The sequence below is a fragment of the Acinonyx jubatus genome, chromosome C1 (genome assembly GCF_027475565.1).
Source record: "Acinonyx jubatus isolate Ajub_Pintada_27869175 chromosome C1, VMU_Ajub_asm_v1.0, whole genome shotgun sequence".
NCBI classification, from domain to species: Eukaryota; Metazoa; Chordata; class Mammalia; order Carnivora; family Felidae; genus Acinonyx; species Acinonyx jubatus.
Genome location: NC_069381.1, coordinates 78984077 through 79010446, shown reverse-complemented (window position 1 = coordinate 79010446; position 26370 = coordinate 78984077). Strand labels below are relative to the sequence as shown.

General features: G+C 40.0%; 1 protein-coding gene across 13 annotated transcripts in view; it reads right to left on the bottom strand.

Annotated features, from left to right (window-relative positions):
* ABCD3 (ATP binding cassette subfamily D member 3) overlaps positions 1–26370 on the bottom strand; it is a 163833-nt gene that overhangs the window by 70133 nt on the left and 67330 nt on the right. The window contains exon 1 of one of the 13 annotated variants that reach the window (XM_027058547.2): positions 2790–2923. The exons of 11 other annotated variants lie outside the window; for them this stretch is intronic. In XM_027058547.2, the coding sequence (XP_026914348.1) occupies positions 2790–2899 (110 nt within the window). In that variant the 5' untranslated portion in view covers positions 2900–2923. Of the gene's footprint in view, positions 1–2789; positions 2924–26370 lie in introns of those variants that run through there. One more of the 13 variants, XM_053214482.1, reaches the window with a different exon arrangement.

The following is a 26370-nucleotide window of genomic DNA, read 5'->3' as shown; positions in this document are numbered from 1 at the left end:
CTAAGACAAACTTATTATTAAAAGCACAGATGAGGGGCGCCTGGGTGGCTCAGTCGGTTGGGTGTCCGACTTCCGCTCAGGTCATGACCTCGCGGTCCCTGAGTTCGAGCCCCGCATCGGGCTCTGGGCTGACAGCTCGGAGCCTGGAACCTGTTTCGGATTCTGTGTCTCCCTCTCTCTCTGACCCTCCTCTGCTCATGCTCGGTCTCTCTCTGTCTCAAAAATAAATAAATGTTAAAAAAAAAAATTTTTTTTTAAATAAAATAAAAGCACAGATGAAAAAAGGTCAAGCAGCCACAGGTTCCTTAATTAAGCACCAGATAGGAAAATTAATTAGCCCTGTTACAAACGATGCCCGAAAAGCCAGTAAAATATAAAGGCAGAATTTTCTAATCTTCTAATCTTCAAACTGTGCAGCCAAAGATAGCATCTGAAAGATCTCCAAAAGTTTCTGGAAATATAACATCTACAAAAATAGACTCAATGCCATTCTTAATGGTTTTAAAGTAATTCACTTACTTTATCTCAGTAATTTAAACATCATGCTTATCTGCTCTTAATTTGCATTCTCCTCCCACAAAATATTTAATGTGGAAAATAAAGATTTTCCTTACTCATGCCCATACACAAGGTTAACAATCTTCTGTTCAGTAAATTAACTGTTGCATAATTTAATCCCCCAAAAAGTTTACTAAGTTTCTCAAAAAAGAGTTTTAACGCATTTTACAATGCGTTAAAATGTAAATGATAAAAACACCTAAAATTCAGTAAAACCATTTCTATTGTATTGTTTTGCTACTATTTCCCAGGAGATTATATTTAAAACTTTCCTTACTCAGGGCCCCTGGGTGTCTCAGTCGGTTAATTGTCCGACTTCGGCTCAGGTCATGATCTCAGTGCACGTGGGCTCAAGCCCTGCCTCAGGCTCTGTGCTGACAGCTCAGAGCCTGGAGCCTATTTCTGATTCTGTGTCTCCCTCTGTCTCTCTCTCTCTCTCTCTCAAAAAATAAGTAAATGTAAAATAAAATAACATAACATAAAATAAAATAAAACTTTCCTTACTCAATAATCTATGGTCTTATAAATCAGGAGCCACCTAAACTGTAACTGTAAAGGACATGAAGAGATGCTGATAATATTCTTATCTGGGTACAGATCTGAAGGCTGATTACATGGGTGAGTTCTATCTGTAAAAATCTTGAAGCTCTCCACTTATGTGTACTTTTCTATATTACAGACAAACACATTACACATGTAATACTCTGATAAAACAAAGTAAGCCAGATCTGTTAGAGCTGTCCTCAAATCCCCTACCTGACACTAAAATACCTGTTCTATGCACTGAAACATTTCTCTAATAAAATCCAACGCTATTTTATAGCATTTAACATTTTGACATATTCCAGATAACAACTTCCATTTCCAACTGGGAGCTCAGAAAGCATACAATCCAATAGAAAAAAAACTGTTTATATTTTCCAGAATAAATCATTTTAAAAGCAAAGTGAATAGAAGAAAAGCAAATTGGGGCTGTATTGTCTGGACAAAGATGCAGATCATTTTCAACTTTGTTAATCAAATTTAGAAAGGAAAAGAAAGACCATCACTTCAAACCTTAGTAAGATGGGAAAACTTCTAGGAGAACGTTAGTAAACACTTCATGAAAGGAAGGTCACTTCTTAGTGATTTAGTCCTAAGTCTACTACTAGTCAGACATTTTAAGCAAAACAAAAACAAGAAGCAACAGTACCTGCCCAGGGAGATGAATGACATAAAATACATGAAAGCGGTATGCCAAGATTTAACATGGAATATCCAATGAATGGCAAGAAAGCTTGGGAAGTAACCTTTCCTCATTCATTTGCTAAAGCCAAGTGTCTCCCAGTTAATAAAAAATTATGTCTGTAACCCCACAACAGTAACTCAATACTCTTTTCCTTCCTCTTATCTTACAATCGTCCAAAGTTAAAGCTAAACCTTAAGATTCTCTCGAGGAGAAAGCAGCGGAATATAATCAAAAAGGATCTTGATCCTCAGCTAAATCACACTTTGACCTTCCACCTCAAGAGCCAGAGGAGGGAAACTTGCGTTCCAAATACTACGGAACCACTTGAGCCTTTCCGGACGAAATGCCAGGGAGTTCACTGACAACCTCCATGGGGAAACCACTTTACAAAAGCAATCTTGCCAAATGGACCCAGGATAGTTGGCAAGAACCATCATCACGACTTTCAACAACTACTAGGGAATCGTGTCAAACCCCAGCCAAGTGACTGAGACAACAGCCTCCAGCCTGGAGAGTACAATCCTCAGTCTCAAATCATACATACACGTCCGCAAGGCAAACCCACGGTCTCTCAGGAAATGAGATGACAAAACTAGAACATACCCAGAAAGTTGGCACAGCAGGTGGGCTGGGGGCAACAGCCTCGCGGCCAGGGCACAAGAATGCCAGGGGGCGCTGGAGAAAGATTCACACTCCTGGAGGCAGTGAAAAGGCACAGAGAGCACTGGAAACGAGGCCCCGGGGCAGAGGCACAGGTTTGCTAGAAGGTGTGGGGAGTCACATCCCGGGGGCAGAGTGCGGGGCGCAGGGAACACTGGGGACAACGGCGCCGCAGGGAAACCCAGACGCCCTGACATTGGAACCTGGCAGCAGCCGTGGCCGGCCTCTACGCTTGACCCCGCCGGGCAAAGGGACCCGCCACCCGGCGCCAGGAGAGAAGGGAGAGCGCGCGGGGCGCGCCCGCTCGGGCCCGGGAAGGCGGCGCGGCCAGGGGCCTTCTTACCCGTGCAGGCCGAGGGCGCGGCGCCTCTTGTGAAGCAGGCAGAGCAACAGGAGCGCGGCCCCGGCCAGCGTGGAGTTTCGCGCCGTCAAGTACTTGCTGAAGGCCGCCATAGCACCGCCAATGCAAGCGAGCCTGGAACGGGGACGCGGCGGCAGCGACGGCGGCGGCAGCGGATACCCTAGTGCAGGAAGCGCGGGGCAGACTGGGAGGAGAGGGGCGCGCGGAGGGAGGGCGGTGCCGGCCGCGCAGGACCGCCCCCTAGCGCGCGCCGCCGCGTCGTCCGCGCGCTGGAGCCCACCCCTGACTTCAGCTCGGCGGGAGCGCGCGCGGGCGCCACGGAGGCCGGAACAGTCCTGGGATGCTTTCTGCGCACGCTCGGACCCCCGCAGAGTCGCCGGGATTGCCGGCGCGGAGACGCTGTGGGTCCTTGGTCTGGTGCTCGTTAGTTCTCCCCGGCCTGGTTGCTTCCCTTGCCTCACCTCTACTCCCACCTCCGCACACACCGACCTTTCCCAAGAACTGGAAAAGCGAGCCTGCCCTGCACCGGACCTGGTGGGACCTGCCACTCCACCTCCCCCTTTCCCCCCCTGCACGGTGAAGGGCCGTTACCACCCTCTTAAAGGAGCGCAGGAAGAAGGGGAATGGCCCCATCACAGAACATTTACACAAAACCGAAGGCACCGTAATTATTCAGACGAAAATAACCGTCGGAAACTCCGAAGAGATATAGGAAAATGTGGGAAGAATGACTACAAATCGAGAACCTTTTTACAAGCCAGTTTTTCTAAGCCAAGGGTTATAATCTCTAGGGGACTGTGGAATCAGTTTGGTAGATTGAGACCATCTGTGTGTATATGTGTGTTGGAGAGAGAGATCGGTAAGGATAGACGACAGAAAAATCTCATAGTGCATCACATGTAAACGAGTTGTTTTGAGAAATTTTTATTCCAGTCTTGTAACCATGTGTCCCAAGCAGTGATAAAGTGTATTTCTTTAATGTGGGTCTGATCAAACAAAAAGTTTGAGAAACACTGTTCTTTGCAAAGGGACATTCAGAAATAACAATCGTGCGTTGTGGGAGCGTTGGCCTTACTCCCAGAATCAGAAGGGCATTACAGATTACAGCATTCTTCTGGCTGGCACTATGCTGCAGAAATCATTATCCCTAGCATTTAGACTGGCATATGTACAGTAACTTAGTGAATCCTTGTCTTCGGTTGAAGAAGCTGGAGTCAGAAAATAAATGCATAAAACCTTGCATAATAAAAACACATATTGAAGTAGCCTACGTGTTAAAGTAGCCCATATTAAAGTAGCCCACAAAACTTTTCCTAGGTGTTTTCCCAGTATAAACTGGGAGATAACCTAATACAGATTACAAGAATCACAAGGTGGGGGGGGTAACTGTTTACATTTTTCGAAGGTGGAGTTTTCTACTAAATTCTCCATTTGGCATGTAGACATTTTCATTACCTCATTCAACAATTAGGCAATTTGGTACGCACAGAGGATACAAAGATAAACAGATCACAATCCCTGTTCTCCAAAGGCTGGTAGAGGAGGAAAAAATATGAAAAAAAAAAATATTTTTTAAAATCTTTTTTAATGTTTCATTTATTTTTGAGAGAGAGAGAGACAGAGTGTGAACAGGAGAGGGCAGACAGAGTTGGAGACAGAATCGGAAGCAGGCTCTAGACCCTCAGCTGTCAGCACAGAGCCTGACGTGGGGTTCGAACCCACAAACAGTGAGATCATGACCTAAGCTGATGTTGGATGCTTAACCGACTGAGACACCAGGTGCCCCTGAAAAAATTATAAATATGTAAGTGTCACATTAAAGGTATGGACAAAGCACTATGACAGCATGAAAAAAGAAAATGTTTAGTTTTGACTAGGATTTTCAATTAGGGCTTGACAGAAAATGATTTTGTAGCTGAATCCTAAAGGACCAGAGAAAGGGCCATGCAAGAGGACAAGAGGGAATATTATTAATTCACCAATAAATTGCACAGTAATATAAAAGTGTTAGGAACCATGAGAGAAAGTGACATATTATCTTGAAGTTTGTAGCAATGAAGGAAGGGCATGCAAGTTTAGAGGAAAGATATATTTAGGAAATAGACTACAGATCAGAGGAAAGATAAAAATGACTCATTGGGCAAGATATTCTAAAAGGTACCCTTGTTCAAAAAGCATAAGCGATTCTAAAAAAATGAAATTAGTTAATGTGTGTTCAAATAATTTTAGCTGTTCATAAAGCCCATCAGGTAAAACCACAAAGGACAAACCTGTAACCCAACAAAGTTAAGTTTATTAACTTGCTACAGAGAGGATGCCACACAGCAGAGGAATTACGGGTGTGTCTCCAAAAAAAAAAAGGAAGAAATGGGGGGTCATTATACTATTAGAAGAAAGGAGTTTAGATAAAATCTAAATGAAACAGTATTTAATAGACTCAGAGCAAATCAGATCTGTATATAAAGAGTTAATAATCAGACCTGAGTTGAGAAGTCTACTCTGGGTTCTATTCCCTTAGTAACTTAAATTTAAGAGCAATGTAGAATGTTGTGTCCAAAAACCCCTTTTCTGAAACTCAGAGGCAGCTTCTCCAAGTCAAAGTGACTTACTTCGATGGTTTACATCTCCCTCTCTCTCACTAATATGAGTTTGAAACAACAGAGTTTCTGACAACTTAAGATTTTACAGAACAAATTTCCTCAGTACATGCCCTCTGATAATTAACCAAAGCAATTTTTCAGGTCCACACTTTATAATAGTTAATAATTAAGAAAAATGTGATTTTATTGGAAGCTATCCAAGAGCTCTGATTTTTATGTCTCCGTTAACAATCAGGCAATTTGGTATGCACAGGATAGCGGACAGAGAAAAGAAGGGCACAGGGAGTTAGAGAATCTGGAAAGCCTCTTGAAGAGTTGTTATGTTAGCCATCCTCCATTATCCTCCCCAATGATCCTTGCTTTCCAGTATTCATGCCCTTGTGTAATCTCCCTCACATCAGGATTAGTCTTTGTGACAGAATGAATGTGGTGAAGGTGACAGCATGTGACTCCTGAGACCAGATCATAAAAGGCATTGTGGCTTCCACCTTGGTCTCTTGGATTGCTTGCTCTCAGGGAAACTACGAAGCACACTCAAACAGCTCTAGAGAAGAATTATGGATTCCCACCAAGAGCCAGAACCTGCTTACCAGCCTTGGAAGCAGAATCTTCCACCCCCACGGGTGAATGCAGCCTTATGAGCGATCCAGAGCCAGAACGCTACACCAAGATGCTCCAAAATAACCCATAAAAACTGTGAGAGACAATAAATGTTTACCATTGTTTTATGCCACTAAGTTTGGGGGTAATTTGTTATGCAGCTGATGTGATTGGGGCCAAGCCTTGAAAAACAGATGGAAGGAAGGGGCTTTAGGAGAAGAACTGCCTGGGTGGCTCAGTGGATTAAGTGTCCGACTCTTGGTTTCAGCTCAGGTCATGACTTCACAGTTTGTAAGTTTGAGCCTTGCCTCAGGCTCTTGCGTTGATGGCACAGTGCCTGCTTGGAATTCTCTCTCTCTCCTTCTCTCTCTGCCCCTCTTACGTCTCTCTCTCTCAAAATAAATAAACTTTTTTAAAAAGGAGAAGATATAACAGAAGCAAAGATACAAAGACAAGAAGGCACAAAGCAAGATGATTAAGTCTGGTGTTGGGTGGAGGTTCATGAAAGGATGTGAAATAAGAAAAAAGCTTGAAATGTTTAATGGAAGTCAAGGTGGAAGATCTAAAACACCCATTCAACCAGGTAGAATTTTATTCTGCATGTAAGAGGGAGGAGTCCAGGTTTGGGGGAAGAGTTATGATCTCAGCTTTTATTTAAAAAGACCATGCCAGTGGCAGCGTGTAGGATGGATTGCAGGAAGAAATACCAAACAGAGAATCCAGTCTGAACACTCTTGAAATAATCTAGGTGAAAGGTTGTAAGCACCTGAGTCAGGCAGCACAGAGCAAACAGGAAGGAAAACACTTTGTGGGTTCAAATTGGATGGGGATGGTGAGATTGTTATTTAATGGAAAGGAAAGTTTTAAATTTACTTCGATATTTCCTGGTTGAGTGCCTGAGAGGAGGACATTAGTTACCTGAAGTCAGGAGCACAGAAGTGGAACATTCTTGCCAGGGAAGATAATTAGATGCAGATGACTGATTCCTCACTAGTTCCTAATCACCAAGGTAAATTCCAAATCCGACATGAAGCACCTTCCACAAAGCTAGTTATGACATAAGCCCTGCCTACCTCTCTGAATTCCTACCCTGGCACTCCTCTCCTGGAAAAGACATATTCCACCTCTGCCCTAGGAGATAAATACACACTGATATTCCCCCTCTGTGGTCTTCCCTAGAATATTCTATTCCTTCTACCTGAAATACCAACCCCTTTCTCCCCTAATATCCTCACTCCCCACTCAGTTCATCCTTTAAAATAAAGCTTCGATGGTCTCCTCCTGCAAACCATCTTTTCTGACCACATTCCCCAACTCCCCACCTCCTGCCAAGTTAATCATTCCCTTTGTGCTACCTCTGTCTCATATATAATTCTATTACTGAATAGTTGCATGTTTTTTAAGAGAAACTAGCATTCATTTCTCTAACAAGGTAAACACCTCAAGTCACCAGGAAAAATTCATCATTTTCATCTTTGCTTAAAAAAGAATCACTTGTTGGTAAGTTGCATTGTTTGTAGGAATGCAAACTGGTGCAGCCACTGTGGAGAACAGTGTGGAGTTTCAACAAAAAGTTAAAAATAGAACTTAACTTATGGCAGAGTGCTGCCCTAAGTCACAAGGATTAAAACCATATGCACTTACTATTGTGTTTTCTGTTATTTAGAGTAAATATATCCTCAGGTCCTATACAGTGTTAGCCAGAATCTCAGTGTTTGTTAAACTGAGCAAATTGATTTTGAGGAGCTAAAAGGAATACCTGGTGGAAATGCTCAGCAAGTAATCAAAAAATTAAGAACTAGTTTTTAGGAAAAAAGATCAGTACTAAACATTTATTTATATGAAAATATTTATTAACGACTTACTATATGCCAGGAACTGGGACCAGTGGTGATAAAAACAAAACAATCTTTATGCAGAACAGTCTAGTAGGGGAACACATACTAATCAAATACTCATAAATATAAAATCCCAGATATAATAAACAGTTTTAGTTATACACTCAGAAAAAAATGTATATGGACTTAGAGGTCTTCATATACAAAAAAGAGAATATTTGGAACTGAAAAAGAATTAGAAAGAAGAATGGGCAGTTGGGAAGTGAAATATAATCCTGTAGAACACATATATTCGATCAATGGAGGAAAGAAAACAATCCAGGACAGTGAGAATAATTAAAGAGGCAATATGGGAATCTGGAGTCATGAGGATCACAGAAGTCACGATTGGAAGAGTTTCCAGAGGGGTATAGGAATGGTCATTGAGATTGTCAGTAAGTATTGGATATCTATTTCTTTATGAAGCCTTTTCTGGACTCTGTTTTCCTTCCCTTGATGTCCCCAAAGCACTCTGTTCAGATTTCTGTCACAGCTTCTATAATGCTTATTTATTTAAATGGAAGGAACCGTCACAAGGGAAGAAACCAAGTCTTATTTTTCTCTAATCCCGAATCATCTGAAAAATGACTATGATCCATACATACTTCATTCTCCAAACAGAATAATTTCCAAATTGCTCAAAGAATGAACAAAAAGAAAAAAAATTAAAGAAACCATAAAACTATGAGAAAAAAAGAGAGGAAAGAATTCTTCATGAAATAATTATCTTATAATCTTGGTATGGGGAAGACCTTCACAAATATTAAAATCCAGAAGCTATCGAAGAAAAAAATTAATAAATTTGGCCTCTTAAAAATAATTTCTTGAGGTACCTGAGTGTCTCAGTTGGTTAAGTGTCCATCTCTTGATCTCAGGGTCATGAGTTCAGCCCCACATTGGGCTCCATGCTTGGCATGAAGCCTACTTTAAAAATTTTTTTTTCGTGACACAAAACACTGCAAACAGAGCAGAAAGAAAACTGTAGGAAAAAAAATTGTACTTCATTTCATAGACCAGTGGTTATTTTCCTAAAAGTACCTTCAAATCTGTAAGAAAAAGGCCATAATCTGAATTTAAAAAATGGGTAAATAATATGAGAAATATAGTTCATATAATAAAAAATTAAAATTAATACGAAAAGAGGTTTTTCTCACACATAGAGAAAATAAAGCCTCACTTAGATACTTACTCTCACCTATCAAAATGGCAAAGATCCAAAGTTTGATAACACATTATGTAATTTTTTATTAACATTTCTGGGAGGCATGTAAATTAGTACAAATTGTAGAACAATTGATCAATAGCTTAAAAATAGTTAGAAATGCACACATCCTATGACTCAGTAAATTACTTCAGGGAATTGACTCTTTAAATGTACTCTCAGGCAGTGAAATATCATAGATATAAGGTACCTTTGTAAAAGCAAAGAATTAGGAACATTCTTTAAGTCCCACAAGTGGAGGACAGGTTAGATGAATGTGATGGAATATTGATTATATGTACTAATATGAAATGATCTCAAAATATAACATTAAGCAGAAGAAAGAGCCAGGAGCAGAATAGTATGTTAAATGTTACCATTCATAAAAAGAGTAGAAAGGAAATAACATATACTTATTTGCTTATGGGCAAATATAATATCTTTAGAAGGATATTCATGAGGTTTAATATTGACTGTAGGAAAGGTAACTGAGTGGGGGTAAGATGCAGAAAGAAATATTTACACTGAATAAATTGGTATCTTTAAGTTTTTAACCATGTAAATACATCATATATTACATTTAAGAAAAATTCTAATGAGGTGAAGTTCAATAACAAAATTAAATATTTTAATCTTTTTAAAAACTTTTTTAATGTTTATTTTTGAGAAAAAGAGAGAACAAGAGAGAGAGAGCTCAAGCAGGGAAGGGCCAGAGAAAGAGGGAGACACAGAATCCAAAAACAGGCTCCGGGCTCTGAGCTGTCAGCATAGATCCCAACACCGGGCTTAAACATCATGACCTGAGCCAAAGGCGGATACTTAACCAACTGAGCCACCCAAGCACCCCTAAAATTAAGTCTTTTAAAGTCAACAATTCAGCGGCATTTAGAACACTCACAAGATTATGCAACTACCACCTCTGCCTAGATCTAAAATATTTTCATCGTTCCAAAAGAAAACCCCATACCTAGTAAGCAGTTGCTCCCCACTCTCCCTTGATCCCAGCCCCAGCAACTACCAATCTGCTCTCCATCTCTATGGATTTATCTATTCCAGATATTTCAAATAAACGAAATCATCCATTGTGTGACACTTTGTGTCTGGATTATTTTACATAGCATAATGTTTTCAAGGTTTATCCACATTGTAGCATTTATTAGTACTTCAATCTTTTTATGGCTGAATAATAGTCTCTGTTATGAATCAGCCACTTTTTTTTTCAACGTTTTTTTTTGTTTTGTTTTGTTTTGTTTTTTTATTTATTTTTGGGACAGAGAGAGACAGAGCATGAACGGGGGAGGGGCAGAGAGAGAGGGAGACACAGAATCGGAAACAGGCTCCAGGCTCCGAGCCATCAGCCCAGAGCCTGACGCGGGGCTCAAACTCACAGACCCGGAGATCGTGACCTGGCTGAAGTCGGACGCTTAACCGACTGCGCCACCCAGGCGCCCCAGCCACTTTTTTAATTTACCCACTCATCAGCTAATGGACATTTGGACATTGTTAATAGTGCTGCTATGAACAGATATGTTGAAGTATTTGCTTGAACACCTGTTTTCAATTCTTTGGGATATATACCTAGAAATATAATTACTTGGACATATGGTAATTCTACGACAATTTTTTTTTTTTTACATAAGCTTTTCATGTAACGTGAGTCTTGAACTCACAACCCTGAGATCAAGAGTCACATACTCTACTGACTGAGCCAGCTAGATGTCCTATCTATGTTAAATTTTTTGAGGAGCCACCAAACTCCTTTTCACACCAACTGAATTATTTTATATTCCCACCAACAGTGAATGAGGGTTTCAACTTCTCCCTGTTCTCATCAACACCTATTATTTGTTTGTTTGTCTTTATTATAGCAATCTTAGTGAATGTGAATTGTGGTAATGATTTGCATCTCCCTAATGACCTATGATGCTGAGTATCTTTTCATGTGCTTGCTGGTCATTTGCGCACCTTCTCTGGAGAAATGTCTTTTCAAGTCAAGTCAAGTTCTTTACGTATTCTGGTCATTAGATCCTTATCAGATACATGATTTGCATATAGTTTTTTCCATTCTTTAGGCTGTCTTTTCACTTTCTTGATAATGTCCCTTAATGCACAAAAGTTTTTAATTTTGTTCAAGTCAAATTTATCTATTTTTTCCTTTGTTGCTTGTACGTTTAATGACATATCAAAGGATCCACTGCCAAATCTAAGGTTATGAAAATGTATCCCCTGTGTTTCTTCCTAAGTGTTTTATAGTTTTAGCTCTTACATTTGGATCTTTGATCCATTTGGAGTTAATGTTTTTTAATTTTTTTAATTAAAAAAAATTTTTTAATGTTTATTTTTAAGAGAGAGAGAGACAGACTAAGCGCAAGGGAGGGACAGAGAGAGAGGGAGACACAGAATCCAAAATGGGATCCAGGTTCTGAGCTGTCAGCACAGAGTCCGATGCAGGGCTCGAACCCATGAACCACAAGATCATGACATGAGCCAAAGCCAGAAGTCAACCGACTGAGCCACCCAGTCACCCCTTTGTTTATTTTTGAGAGACAGACAGAACACGAGCAGGAGTGTGGAGCATAGAGAGAGGGAGACACCGAATCCGAAGCAGGCTCTAGGCTCTGAGCTGTCAGCACAGAGCCTAATGAGGGGCTCAAAGTCACAAACCTTGAGATCATGACCTGAGCCAAAGGCAGACGCTTAACTGAATGAGCCACCCAGGCACCCCTACAGTTAATTTTTGCATATGATGTGAAGTATTTGTCAAATTTCATTCTCATTTCATTTGTCTCATTTGCATGTGGATCTCCAGTTATCCCAGAACTATTTTGAAACCGTTATATATTTAAAATGAAATTGAAATATAAAACAAATAGATAAACTTAGTCTTTTTTCCTTTTGGGATGGAGGGTGTCAAAGTTCTGGAGTCTAACACTTCACAAAGGCTTTGTAGAGGCCCCTCCATTTATCAGTCCTCTGCACTCACTGTGACTGGAGTGTCATTGTCTCAGCCTGCACAGTTCCCTTCAAGTCAGGAGATCTTGGATGAGGCTAGGTGTTCTGACCTAGCCTCCAGCTGGAGCTGGTACACTATACAGTTAAAGAACCCCTGTCTCCTGCAGTCTCTGGCAGGACCTTTTCATTCTCCTCAAACCCCAGGCTCCCTTTAAGCTTTGATGATCAAAAGTCATGCAGCCCTCGTACAGAGCCCAGCTGAGGTAATGATGCATAGAACTTGCTCCCTGAGTAGGAGAAGGGAAAGGGAAAACTGATGAGAGAAAACAAAAACTGATATCTTAAGAAATTATCCTGCTACACGTGTATGGGGAATCTATAGGAAAAGGTGGGTGAATTCTTCTATAACCTATGTATCAGAAAAGGTGTTCTAACTATGACTAACAAATCCTGATGCAGTAAAAGAAAAAAAATAAAAAATATAAGTAATGAAAATTTTTAAGCTTTGGTATGTCAAAAAACAGTGTAAGCAATGTCAAAAGATAAATGACAAACTAGAAGAACATATTTGCAAACTGTTTTGCAGATAATGGGCTAATCTCCCTAATTTATAAAGAATTTATAAAACTTGGGGGAAAAAACAAAGAAAAATGGACAAATGACAAAAAAAGACAATTCACAAAAAGAGATATAAAAAATGGTCTTTAGAGATATTGAAAGATGTTCAACCTCACTCATAAGAGAAATGAAAAATAAACTCTACTGATATACATTTCTTACCTGTAACATCGGCAAAAATTGAAAAGCTTGACCATGTTACTCTGTGAGAAGACTATGGGAAAAACAGACACCCTCATACATCACTGTGAGAATGAAAAAAGTATGGGGAATTTGGCAATATGGAAACAAATACAAAACCATACACGCATATATGCCTCAACCCAGCAATCTTACTTCTAGGAATTTAGATACACAAGGAAGTAGGTACACTCCAGAAATTTAAACAAAACAAAACAAAACAAAAAAACATATAGGCACAGGATTACTTCTTCTTGAAGCATGATTTGAAGTTATGAAATAATGGAAACTAATCAAAGACTTAAATATAGGATATGGATTGAAAAATCTTTGGCACAGACACACAATGAATTCTATGCAGCTGTAAAAAATAACAGAGCAGATCTCTAAAAACTGCAAGGAAGTTATTTCAGGAGGTACCCTTAAGATTTTAAAAAAGCATAAGAGAGGAGCCTAGGTGGCTCAGTCAATTAAGCATCCAGCCCTTGGTTTTGTATTGGGTTGTGATTGCAGCCCTTGGTTTTGTTTTGGGTTATGATTGCATGGCTCATGGGTTTGAGCCCCGCATTGGGCTCCATGCGGACAGTGCAGAGTCTGCTTGGAATTCTCTCTCTCTTTCCCTCTCTCTGCCCCTCCCACCCCAAAATAAATAAATAAGCTTAAAAAAAATAAAGCATAAGAGCTTAAACAGGTCCTACCTTTTACATACAAAAGAAGGGAAAATGGGATATATACATATATTTGCTTATCTTTACAAAAAGAAACGGCTAACCAGCAAACCAGATAACAATGAAATTGGTGGCATACAAAGGGTGGGAAGAAAGAGGATGGGAAGGGATGTGAAGAGAGTATCACTTTTCTGAGAATATCTTTTTGCAAAATTTTGGATCTTGAAAGCATATTTATGTCCTACACATTCAAAAATTAAATTCAAACGCTAAGAATGGGAGGAAAATAAAAAACTCTAAGCAAAAGAAATGACACGAACCTAACTGTATTTCAAATGAATACCATAACCATACTGGAAGGAAAAAGATTAAGGAAGAAAAGAACCAAGGAAGGAAAGATGGAAGGAAGCCAAGTAACTTACAGATAAATGTTTGACTGTACACCCTTAGTCTTGGGCAAGGTGGGGAGTAGAAAAGAATTACAAGTGAATCTTGGACTCATTTTAGAGATTCATTTATTATAGTAGTGTCAGCAAAGTGATTCTAAGTTACGTTAGAGTGTATTACAGGACTGAGCAACATACAGATGTTGTTGGGAGCTAGATATCTTGTGGAGAGAGGGAGCATACAAATAAGGAATGGAAGAAAATGAGAAAAGGATGCTGAGGGGATGGATTGGAATTGGAGATCTCAGGCATGAATTTATGACTTCTAAAATATGTATATGGTGTGTGTGTATAAGTGTGTATGTGTGGGAGGCCAGACCCCGGTGCCAGGCTGAGACCGGGTCGAGCAACGGCTCCCTGTTGACTCAGCCAACCCGGTGGTTCCCCCTCCCATTCCCCCACTTGCAAAGGCATACGAAAGCCTTGTCAAGGCTGAGAAAGCTAATTCCTGAAGCCTGTGGTCTGTGGGTGTTGGCAGTAATGTTACCCCCCTTTTTCTACCCCGGGTCAAAGAGAAACAAACATGGGAACTGTGTTTTGCTAGCAATCTATCAACAAGGTCTTGTTGTGACCCGTTTAGAAAGTTCAAGGTACACAGAACTAAATGTTTTGGCTGGCAGCGATCATGTGAAACATGTTTATTCTTAGAATGACCTGATCCATAAGAGTCTTGATATAAAAGATTGTGTACAGCAACAATAAAGCCGTCACTTGGGCCATCAGCCCAGGGGACCCTCCTGTTCCCAAACTGGCTTCTCTTCTTTTCTTTCTTACATTCCCCTACCCTCAGGACCCTGAGCTCGGTGTTTGCTGCGCTGGTTGCAACATGTATGTGTATGTTTTTGCAGGTGTACATTCGTATATATGTGTATACATTTGTGTATTTCTTAATTCTGTCCACTGAAAGGACCAAGAAGCAAAGATGCTGGTAGCAACGATCATGCCTGGTACCTATTAAAGATCTTGGTCTTTAATATCATTCTTCACTAAAATGAACGAGGGCCCCTCAAAGACATGGCTAATTCTAGGCATGGAACAAAGTGAGTACAAGTCTGAAAGCGCTACTTATGCCAGAAAATAAGAAGTGGTTAAAAAAAAAGATGAAGCATGTCACAAAAACACAAGAGCCCTCTTGAAGAGACTCCTCTTGGCCAAATCTAGGATAATTTGGGCATCAAAATAAGCACAGTAACGAATTATAAGCCAATGAAGAAACAGAAATTAATGAGTTCATATCTATAATAAATAAAAAAGGAAGCAGAGGAGAGAGCTCTTAATTATAGTTCAATGCTGAGGACAAACTGGTAAATGTGGAGGAGTACACAAGTTGAAAGATTACCATTTTGCAATAATCATAGTAAAGATTGAATCAGGCAAAAACCACCAATGGATGCTAAATCCAGGAGGAAATTTTGATAAGGAACAGGATATTTTCATAATCCTAAATTATCTTCCCATAGACCACCTATTAATTACAACAGTAAAAAATGGTGATTTTAGTGAATAAATTGGACAACATCTTGACTAAGCAATTCAAATCAACAACACCAGGGTGGGACAGATGGATATCTTATGCCTCTAAATGTGCTATTCTGAGGATACAACATCCCCTATGCAGTATTTTGGTCTAGAATGCATAATGTGAATCTAACCAGGAAGATACATCAGAACAACCCAAAATGAAGAACATTTTTTAAACAAGAGAGGGGTACTGTTGTTGTGAAAAATGTCAGTGTCATAAAAAGAAAGGCTTTAAAAACATTCCAGATTAAAGGAGGCTAAAAAGAGGTGACAATTAAAGCAGTAGCTAACCCTAAACTGGATTTTGTTGTTTGTGGGATGAGGGACAGCAGAGGATTTCCTTAAAGATGTTATTGGGTCAATGATTGGGTCAGTAACTGATAAAATTGGAATATGATTGATGGCTTAGAGTATTATATCAATGTGAAATTCACTGAAATTGCTAACTATGTAAATGGTCCCTGAGTTATGATGGTTTGACTTACAACTCTTCAACTTTGTGATGTAAAAGCAGTACACATTCAGTAGAAACTGTTCTTTGAGTTTTGAATTTTGATCTTCTCCTAGCCTCCTCTCTTGGGAGGCTGGGCAGTGGCCACCAAGGTTTCATCAGCCATGCGATCACAAGGGCAACGACAGATACACTGACAACCATTCTGTAACCATACAACCATTTTGGTTTTCACTTTCAGTACAGTACTCGATAAATTACGTAAGATTTTCAACACTTTATTATAAAATAGGCTTTGTGTGTGAGATGATGTTGCTCAGCTGTGGGCTAATGTGAGTGTTCTAAGCATGATCAAGGTAGGCTAGGCTAAGCTATAGTGTTCAGTAGGTCATGGGGTATTAAATGCATTTTCAATTTACAATATTTTCAACTTCTTTTTTGTTTTTTAATTTTTTTGATTTATTTATTTTTGAAAGAGAGAGCGACAGGAGTGGGAGAGGGGCAGAGAGAGAGGGAGACACAGAATCCGAAGCAGGCTCCAGGCTCCGAGCTGTCAGCACAGACCCCGACGTGGGGCTCCAACTCACGAACCATGAGATCATGACTTGAGGTGAAGTCAGACACTTAACCGACTGAGCCACCCAGATGCCCCTACAATATTTTCAACTTCTGACGGGCTTATCAGAATGTAACCCCATTATAAGTCAAGGAAGATCTGTACTGTGATTATATTAGAGAATATCCATATTTTAAGGAAACCTACACTGAACTTTGTAGGAGTAAAGGGCCATCATTTTGGGGTAAAGGGCCTTCACATGATTCAAGAACACACACACACACACACACACACACACACACACACACACACAAAATAGCACACACACAAATGATAAAACAAAAGTTAGATATTTACAATCAATAAATCTGGATAAAGGGTATATGTGTGATTTTGTGTCATTTTAATTTTTGTAACTTTGGTAGCTGCAAAAATAATTTTTGAAATTATTTCAATTATGAAATTATTTGAATAATTTTGAAATTATTTCAAAATAAGACTTTTTAAAAAAGAAAAATATAGGGGCTCCTGGGTGGCTCAGTTGGCTAAGCTTCTGACTTCAACTCAGGTCACGATCTCACAGCTCATGAGTTTGAGCCCCACATCGGTCTCTCTGCTGACAGCTCAGAGCCTGCTTGGGATTCTCTCTCCCTCTCTCTGTGCCCCTCCCCCACACTCTCTCTGTCTCTCTCTCTGTCTCTGTCTCTCTCTCTCTCACACACACACACACTTCCTCTCTCTTTCTCTCTCTCCCAAAATAAATAAATAAACTTTAAAAAATAAACTCTTAAAAAAGAAAAAGGAAAAAAGAAAGACTAATTCAAGAATATCTATAGCAGCCTTTCCCATAACAGCCTTAAACTGGAAAACTCCAGTGTCAACAACAGAGTGTGTAAACAGATTATGGCATAGCCACATGATGGGACACCATTCAGCAGTAAAAAGGAAGAACTTCTGGTAAGTACAGCAACATGGATGAATCTCAAAAACACTGAATGAAAGAATACACACACACACACACACACACACACACACACACACACAACACACTACTTGATTGAATGAATATGAAATGTAAGAACAGGCAAAATAAATTTATGATGGAAGTCAGAAAGTGGTTGGATTTAGAAGTGGGGTAAAATTGACTGGAAGATAGCATAAGGGAAATTTCTGATGATGAAAATATTCCATATTTTGTTTGGGGTGGTGGTTTCATGGATATTTACAAATGCCAAAACTCATCAAACTGAACATTTTAGATCTGTGCCTTAAATTGTAACTCCAATTAAATGATGAATAAACAAACAAGCTATTTTTTTAAAGGAGATATCTAAAGGTAAATTCAGGTTGAAAGAGAAGTTGCATCCACTTAAATGTCCTTGGAATTTGTTCCAGTGTTAAGGCTGTCGTGTCCTGAGAAAGACGTGGAATATCTAAAAATGTGAATGGGACATAATTTATTTTATGAAGACCTAGGGTATTTAAAAACATTCAAGGGAAATAATTTATCTTGCCATTCACTCAGATAACCGTTAGAATATTTAAGAATGCCCTGTGAGATGTACAGTTAATTTCACACATAAAATAGTAAGTTTGTAATCCCGAAAAATGTATATATTTCTACACTTGCAAGGATTTCTGGATTTTGCTGCCTGGAGCTTTTGTTTCATATATGTAAGAAGTGGCATATCTCCATGGAACTGGGGCCTGTTTGGGTACCATCCTCTCCTGGGGATGTTGTCCTGGTCTGCCGACGCTGGGCAACAATCAGGGCTATAAGCACACGTTAGTGAGTTCCACCCAGTTCAGACATCTATCTTTAACAGAATAAAGGAGTTCTCTCTTTTTTTTTAAGGAGTTCTCTTTACTCAAGCAATAGAAGGATTCGTTCAAGGCAACTAAATTACACAATGGAAATAATGTAAGTTGAGATAGCTGTGCCATATTTCAAGTACATGTATTATAATCACAGTATAATTTTAGTGTTGCACAGCTCCCGTGCTCTAGATGCTGGTGGAGCCTTCAGCCAGGTAGCACTAGGGTGACCGACGTCCTGTGCCGGTCCTGTGGCAAGCAGCTCTATGTTTTTGGTCAGGTTGGTTCTGCTCATTCACTCCTTGACTCCTTTCGCTCCAGAGTGCCACATTGGTCCTTTGGTGGGGTGGGTGGGGGAGGGGTGTGCTTCTGTTTTCACAGTTATACATATTCCAGAGTTTCTCATTCTCTTCAGTTCCTCCACGTCCAGTTTCAAGGGCACAGATTTTATCAATGATTCTTTTATTGTTCTAGAATTTGTGCTTCTAATTGCTACTGCTTAAATCTTTGCAAAACAGGGACTTCCATAAGAGAATCTTTGCTGATGCCTTCTGTCTATGAGCTTCTCTACAAATCCCTATCACATACCTGCTGTGGCCAGAGTGGAAAGATTTTTTTTATAGTCCTCCATGGCATAACTTAGAAAATAAAAATCATCTGGATTTAGACACACACACAAGTGTCCCTTTGTCTACAGCAGCAGCAACTGACGTCAAAGCCGCCTACTTACTACCTCATGGGTGTTTTCAAGTTATCCGATTCACATTCATCTGCATTTGGGTGGCAGGTTGATCCGAGCTCATGCCTTGAAAAAACACCAGGATGTGGAAAGAACAATGGACTGGGAGCCTTGAGTGTGAGTTCCACCTCGTGTGTTGTCATAAATAACTGCATGACCTTAATTTCTGGTTCTCAAATTTCTCATATTTCCCATATATGAGAACTTCACACTGGTTACTTCTGAGATTGGGGCTTGGAACTATTACTACCATGAAAGACTTCAGATTTAAAGGTCCAAGACTGTGCCAAAAACATACTGATAGACAAGCTCTTACATCTTCACACATGCTAACTACTGAAGGAGGATTGTTTTTTATATTGTGGCTTTCTCTACCTGTAAACAGAAATGTATATACAGTACTTTCATAACTTTTTTAAATACCAAAAATTATAAAATGGAAAAGTTTAGGACAAGTTGCTTCCTAACATTCTTTATCACTTAAAAATGCTTATTTTTGAAAACACTATCATAGGGTGTTAGGGCAGGGGAAAGGAGTTCAGTACAAGGAGCAGCACAAGGGAATTTTATGATGACAAGACTATTCTATGTGGTACTGTGGTGGTGAATACATGACCCTCTGTGTTTGGTAAAACCCACTGAACTATATACCACAAAGAGTAAACTTTTTTACTCTTTTACTGCATGCAATTTGAAAAGCTAACTCAGGATTGTTGCGGAATCCCAAGATAGAATGAAGACCAACCACAACAAATGAATCTAACTATATGAGAAAGTATGACATAACTGCATGGGAGTGGGGAGGAAGAGTTGACCCAAGTAATTTTTATTGGAAACTATAAGACTAAAGACAAAAAGAATGGACAAAAAACACGGTAGTCTACTTAGTAACCATGTTTCACACGAGAGGACAGGTTAGCAATTCTGGTAACTGCTTTACAAGGATACCAGGGTTGAACAAATACATAAATAAATTACAGATGATGGAAGTCATATGTCTTGCTGTCAGGGAGAGTAAATTACAAACAAGTAAAGACAGGAAGGCTAGAAAGAACCCTGTGGAGTTGAATGAGTCAAAGATATCAGTATGAACCCATGTAGATAGATGGATGGTACAGAAATAATAAGGAGTTTTCATTGGCCAAACTCGGAACAATTTGAACAACAAAAAGTAATGACAATAGTATTTGATTATGACCCAAGAATGGAATAAGTATCTATTAGTCCTTAATTGATATAAACAAATGATGAAACAAATAAATGGGGCAGAAGCAAATCCTTCCTTACAGAAAAATTCCAAAGTTCTGAATAATAAATATAGAAGGAACGAGGGCAATAGAAAAGTTACCAGTTGAGCACCACGGCAATAATTATTGTGGGCAAGATTTGGGATGAATGCTAAAATTAGTGGGTGAAACTTTAAAGAGGAACCGAATAGTTGCATAGCCTCAAAGCATCTCCCCCAAAACATTTATGAAATGTTTTGGTGTTTTTAATGTATGTTCACAAATGTTTTGATAATCCCACCTCTAGGAGGAGTCATTTATTTTCCTGGCTCTTGAGTGTTAACTGGATTTAGTAAGTGACTTCTAATGGACAGAGTATTAAAAGGGGGGAGGGGGAACCCAGTAATATTACAGTAGAGAAAACTGACAGACACATACCATCTTACCCAAGTGGTCAAGGTTTACAGCACTGTAATAAGTTGATTAGCACATGTTGATATCATATATCCCTCATATGATGAAATGAGAAAGGCATTTCATCTCTGTGACATTCTAAAACACCCATAAACTCCAGTCTGGTCATTACAATACATCAGACAAACCCAAATTGAGGGACGTTCTACAAAATATCTGGCTAGTGCTCCTCAAATGTGTCAAGTTCATGAAAAACAAGGAAAGACTGAGAAACTGTCCCAGTTTGGAGGAGACAAGAGAGATATGGTAATCAAATGCAATGTGGTAACCTACTGAACCCTGGAGCAGAAAAAAAAAGTAAGTGAAAGACTGGTGAAATTTCAATGAAGTCTGAAGTTTAGTTAATAGTGCTGTACCGATGTTGATTCCTTAGGTTTGATAAAGGTACCTACTTACATGCAATGTAATAACATTAAAAGAAGCTGCATGAAAACTATCTAGGTATATCTAACTTTCTTATACTTCACAGATCTTGCGTTTTTGCTTTTGTTTTTGTTTTTACAAATTGGAGGCTTGTGGCAACCCTGTTTTAAACAAATCTGCGGGCACCATTTTTCAAACTGCATTTGTTCACTTCATGTCTCTGTGTCACATTTTGGTAATTCTTACAATATTTCAAACTTTTCATTATTATTCCATTTGTTATGGTGATCTGTGATCAATGATCTCTGAAGAACAAAGCAATGATCTGTTACTATTGTAATTGTTCCGGGCTGCCACAAACCCATATAAGATAGCAGACTTAAGTGATAAATTTTGTGTGTGTTCTCACTGCTCCACCGATGGACCATTTCCCCATCTTTCTTCCCCTCCTCAGGCCTCCCTATTTCCTAAGACACAACAATATTGAAATTAGGCCAATTAATAACCCTAAGTGGCCTCCAAGTGTTCAAGTGAAGGAAAGAGTTACACATCTCTCACTTTAAATCAAAAGCTAACGATGACTAAGCTTAGTGAGGAAGGCACGTCAAAAGCTGAGACAGGCCAAAAGCTAGGCCTCTTGCACCAAACTGGTAGCCAAAGTTTGAATGCAAAAGAAAAGTTCTTGAAGGAAACTGAAAGTGCTACTCCAGCGAACACATGAATATAAGAAAACAAAACAGCCTTATTACTGATTTGGAGACAGTTTTAGTGGTCTGGATGGAAGGGCAAACCAGCCACATTTCGCTTAAGCCAAAGCCTAATCTAGAGCAAGGCCCTAACTCCTCAATTGTATGAAGTCTGAGAGAGGTGAGGAAGGTGCAGAAGAAGAATTTGAAGCTAGTAGAGGTTGTGTCATGAGGCTTAAGGAAAGAAGCCATTTCCATAACATAGAAGTGCAAGGTGAAGCAGCAAGTGCTGATATAGAAGCTGAAGCAAGTTATCCAGAAGATCCAGCTAAGAGAATTCGTAAAGGTGGCTACACTACACAACATATTTTCAATGTACATGAAACAGCTGTCTATTGGAAGAAGCTGCCATGTAGGACTTTTATCACCAGAGAGGAGATGTCAACGCCTGGCCTCAAAGCTTCAAAAGATAGGCTGACTCTCTTGTCAGGGGCTGACACAGCTGCTAACTTTAAGTTGAAGCCATTGCTCACTTACCATTCTGAAAGTCCTAGGGCCTCAAGAATTTTGCTAAATTTGGTCTTCCTGTGCTCTGTAAATGGAACAATAAAGCCTAAATGACATACATCTGTTTACAACATGGTTTACTGAATATTTTAAGCCCACTGTTGAGAACCACTTCTCACAAAAAATATTCTTTGTTAAATATTGCTGCACATTGACAATGAACCTGTCACCCAAGAGGTCTGATGGAAATGCACAACAAGATTAATGTCACTAATGTCTGCTAACACAACATCCATTCTGCAGCCTATGGTTCAAGGAGTAACTTTGACTTTCAAGTCTTACTATGTAAGAAATACATTTCATAAGGCTATAGCTGCCTTATAGATAGAGGAATCATAGATAGTGATTCCTCTAATGGATCTGGGCAAAGTTCATTGAAAACCCTCTGGGAAGGATTTCACCATTCTAGATGCGATTAAGAACACTCATATTCATGGGAAGAGTCATGATATCAACATGTGCAGGAGTTTGGAAGAAGCTGATTCCCATCCTCGTGGATGACTTGGAGGGGCTCAGGACTGCAGTGGAGGAAGTAACTGCAGGTGTGGTGGAAATAGCAAGAGAACTAGAAGTGAAGCCTGAATATGTGACTGAACGACTGCAATCTCATGATAAAACTTTCACGGATGAGGAGTTGTTTCTTATGGATGAGCAAACATAGTAGTTTCCTGTGATGGCATCTACTCCTGGCAAAGATGCTGTGAAGACCTTTTTGAAGTTGAAATGATAACAAAGGATTTAGAATGTTATATCAACTTAGCTGATTAAGCAAAGGCAAGGTTTGAGATGATTGATTCAAATTTTGAAAGAAGTTCTACTTTCAGTAAAGTGTTATCAAACAGCACTGCATGCTACAGAGAAATTGTGAAAGGAGGAGTTGACTGGTGCAATAAACTTCATTGTTGTCTCTTTTTTTGAGGGGGGGATTATGTGTGTGTGCTAATGAGTGGGGGAGGGGCAGAAGGAGATGGGGAGACAGAATCTTAAGCAGGCTCCACTCCCAGCATGAAGCCCAATGCTCAAGGTGGGGCTCAATCTCAAGACTTTGATGCTTAACTGACTGAGCCACCCAGTTGCCTCACTGTTGTATTTTAAGAGATTACCACTGCCCTGATCAGTCAGCAGCCATCAACATCGAGGCAAGACCCTCCACCAGCAAGAAGATTACAACTCACTGGTAGCTCTGATGATTGGTTAGCATTTTTTAGCAATATTTTTTAATCAAGGTATATACATTCTTTTTTTTTTAGATGTAATGCTATTATACACTCAATAGACTGCAGTACAGTATAAACATAGCTTTTACATGCACTGGGAAACCAAAACATTCATTTGACTTGCTTTACTGTGATATTCACTTTATTTTGGTAGATCCAGAACCAAACCCTCAGGATCTCCAAGAAATGTACATATAAGAATTAATTCTCTAAACTATCTTTGTAACCCATCTCTGTGCTGTCTTTCTAACTTATCTTTGTACTATCTTTTTTTTAATGTTTATTTTGAGAGAGAGAAAAAAAGCATGTGCACAGACGTGAGGGAGGGAGAGGCAGAGAGAAAGGCAGAGAGAGAATCCCAGGCAGGCTCCACTCCATCAGTGCAGAGCCCAGCATGGGCTTGATCCTGGGAACCATGAGATCATAACCTAAGCCAAAGTCAAGATTTGGATACTCAACCGACTGAGCCACCCAGGTGCCCAAATAGTGCACAGTGTAGTATCTTTGAAACATCTGTAAATCTAAGTTGTTTAAAAGAAAAAAAAGTTTAGAAAAATGTTAGGATAAAATGCATTCAGTGTTGGGGCACCTGGGTGGCTCAGTCAGTTAAATGTCTGACTTCGCCTCGGGTCATGATCTTGGAGTTCATGAGTTCAAGCCCCGCATCAGGCTCTGTGCTGACAGAACAGAGCCCCAGCACAGAGCCTGGGGCCTGCTTTGGATTCTGTGTCCCCCTTTCTCTCTGCCCCTCCCCACTGTCTCTCTGTCTCTCTCTCTCTCAAAAATAAACAAACATTAAAAATGTATTTTTTTAAATACATTTAGTGTTGCAGTTAAAAATATATTTGCCCAGTCAGGAGCCTTATTGTTGCATCCAGAGATCAAGTAAGAAACTAATATAAATAAATAACTCTTTTTAAAAAATGTAAATAGAGAATTATAGACCACAACACTCTTTTTTTCTTGAAATACCGGCCAACAACATCTTGAACCTATCAACAAAGCCCGGGCATACACCTTGCACATCATGTAAGACTAGAACTCATTATTTCGTCATTAGTTTCCTGTTCAAATCTCTAAAAGAACCTCAAGAGATCATCTAGTCCTGGGCTGGGGAACCATTTCATCCCCATCCAGGCTCACAGACACATAGAAAACATTAGCATTAGTACAAAGCAACTTCATGCCATTTCAGTTGTTGGGAGTTTTTTTCATATAGTGAAATGTGTATCATTATATTTGTGTGACTTTAAAATTAAGAATTTACGTAAAATTGTTCCATAAATATGGGAAAAATCCACAGAAATTTGTTTCCTCATTAGGAACAGCTTAAGGAATGAGAGAGGTTGAAGTTGAGAAGCGAGATGAGGAGGAGCTGCCTGATACCCCTGCGGGGCCATTGACTTCATGGCTAAACCTGTCATGGCGTCCTAGAGCACGAGGCTGGATGAGGGGTTCATAGGAAGTGTCCCAGCATGAGAAGCACCTGAGAGTAACTGCAGTCAGCGTCCCAGTGGAGGATGAGTGTCAAAGTTCGGTATCGAGACTTTGCTGTCAGGTCCAAGTGGTGAAAAAGGAAAAACTGAATTAACAACTAGAGCTTCCACCTACAGTGGCATATCCCGTTCTATTCTCACATGAGCTCTGTGAGGGAGGTACTGTTACTAGCCTCCGATTCTAACTGGGGAAATTGAAGTTAAGGGACACTAAGGAACTTGTCCCAGGTCTCACAGCTGGTGACTGGCGAAGCCAGCATTGGGACCCAGGTTTATAGGACTTCAGAGTTCTTAGCCACAACACAGAAAGAGTAAAATCTGAGCAGACGCAGGAACCACGGAGAGAAAGAAAGGCAGGAATAATGTGAGAAAGTTTAGCATTTACCTCAAGTATCTGAGAGTCACTTTTAATGGTCGCTGGGGTCGGTTTCCAGGTTTAAAGACCCAACAATGGAGCAAACAAGGAAATAGCAATGGAGACAAAGACATGAAAGTGTTCTCTCTCCCTCTCTCTCATATACACCCACACAAAGAGAAATATTAGACTCATGGAGGAAATGGAATTGGAGCCACTACATGTGACCACTCACAGCTATGTCTCTTCTGGACTCTTCTGGGGCCAGTTTTCCATCTAGCTCTAGCTCTATCCTGTGTGGGCCTAGAACTTGGCAGAGTCAAGGCTGGTGGGCTAGTGATTAGGTGCCCTTTCACAGGTGTGGTATCTGGAAGTGGTCTGCTGCCCTCACACCTGCCCACTAATGATCGTGAGATACATTTGTTTCCCTGAGAAGTCTTCCCCGACTCTCCAGATTAGGTAGGGCCCTGGTATGTGCTCTGATATTGCCAAAGAGTTCTCCATGGCACATTTTACTGTATTAATTAATTAACCGTTTGGTTTTTCTTTTTTTAAGTTTATTTATTTTTTTAATGTTTATTTATTTTTGAGAGAGAGAGAAGAGCGTGAGCTGGGGAGGGGCAGAGACAGAGAGGGAGACACAGAATCTGATACAGGCTCCAGGCTCTGAACTGTTAGCACAGAGCCTGACGCAGGGCTTGAACTCGGGAACCATGAGATCATGACCTGAGCCGAATTCGGATGCCTGACCAACTGAGCCACCCAGGCGCCCCTTTTTATTTATTTATTTTGAGAGAGAGCATGCATGCGAGTGGGGCAGGGGCAGAGAGCAAGGGAGAGAGAATCCCAAGCAGGCTCCACACTGTCAGCACAGAGCCCCACCTGGGGCTCTATCTCGATAACCATAAGATCATGACCTGAGCAGAGATCAAGAGTCGGATGCTTAGCCTACCGA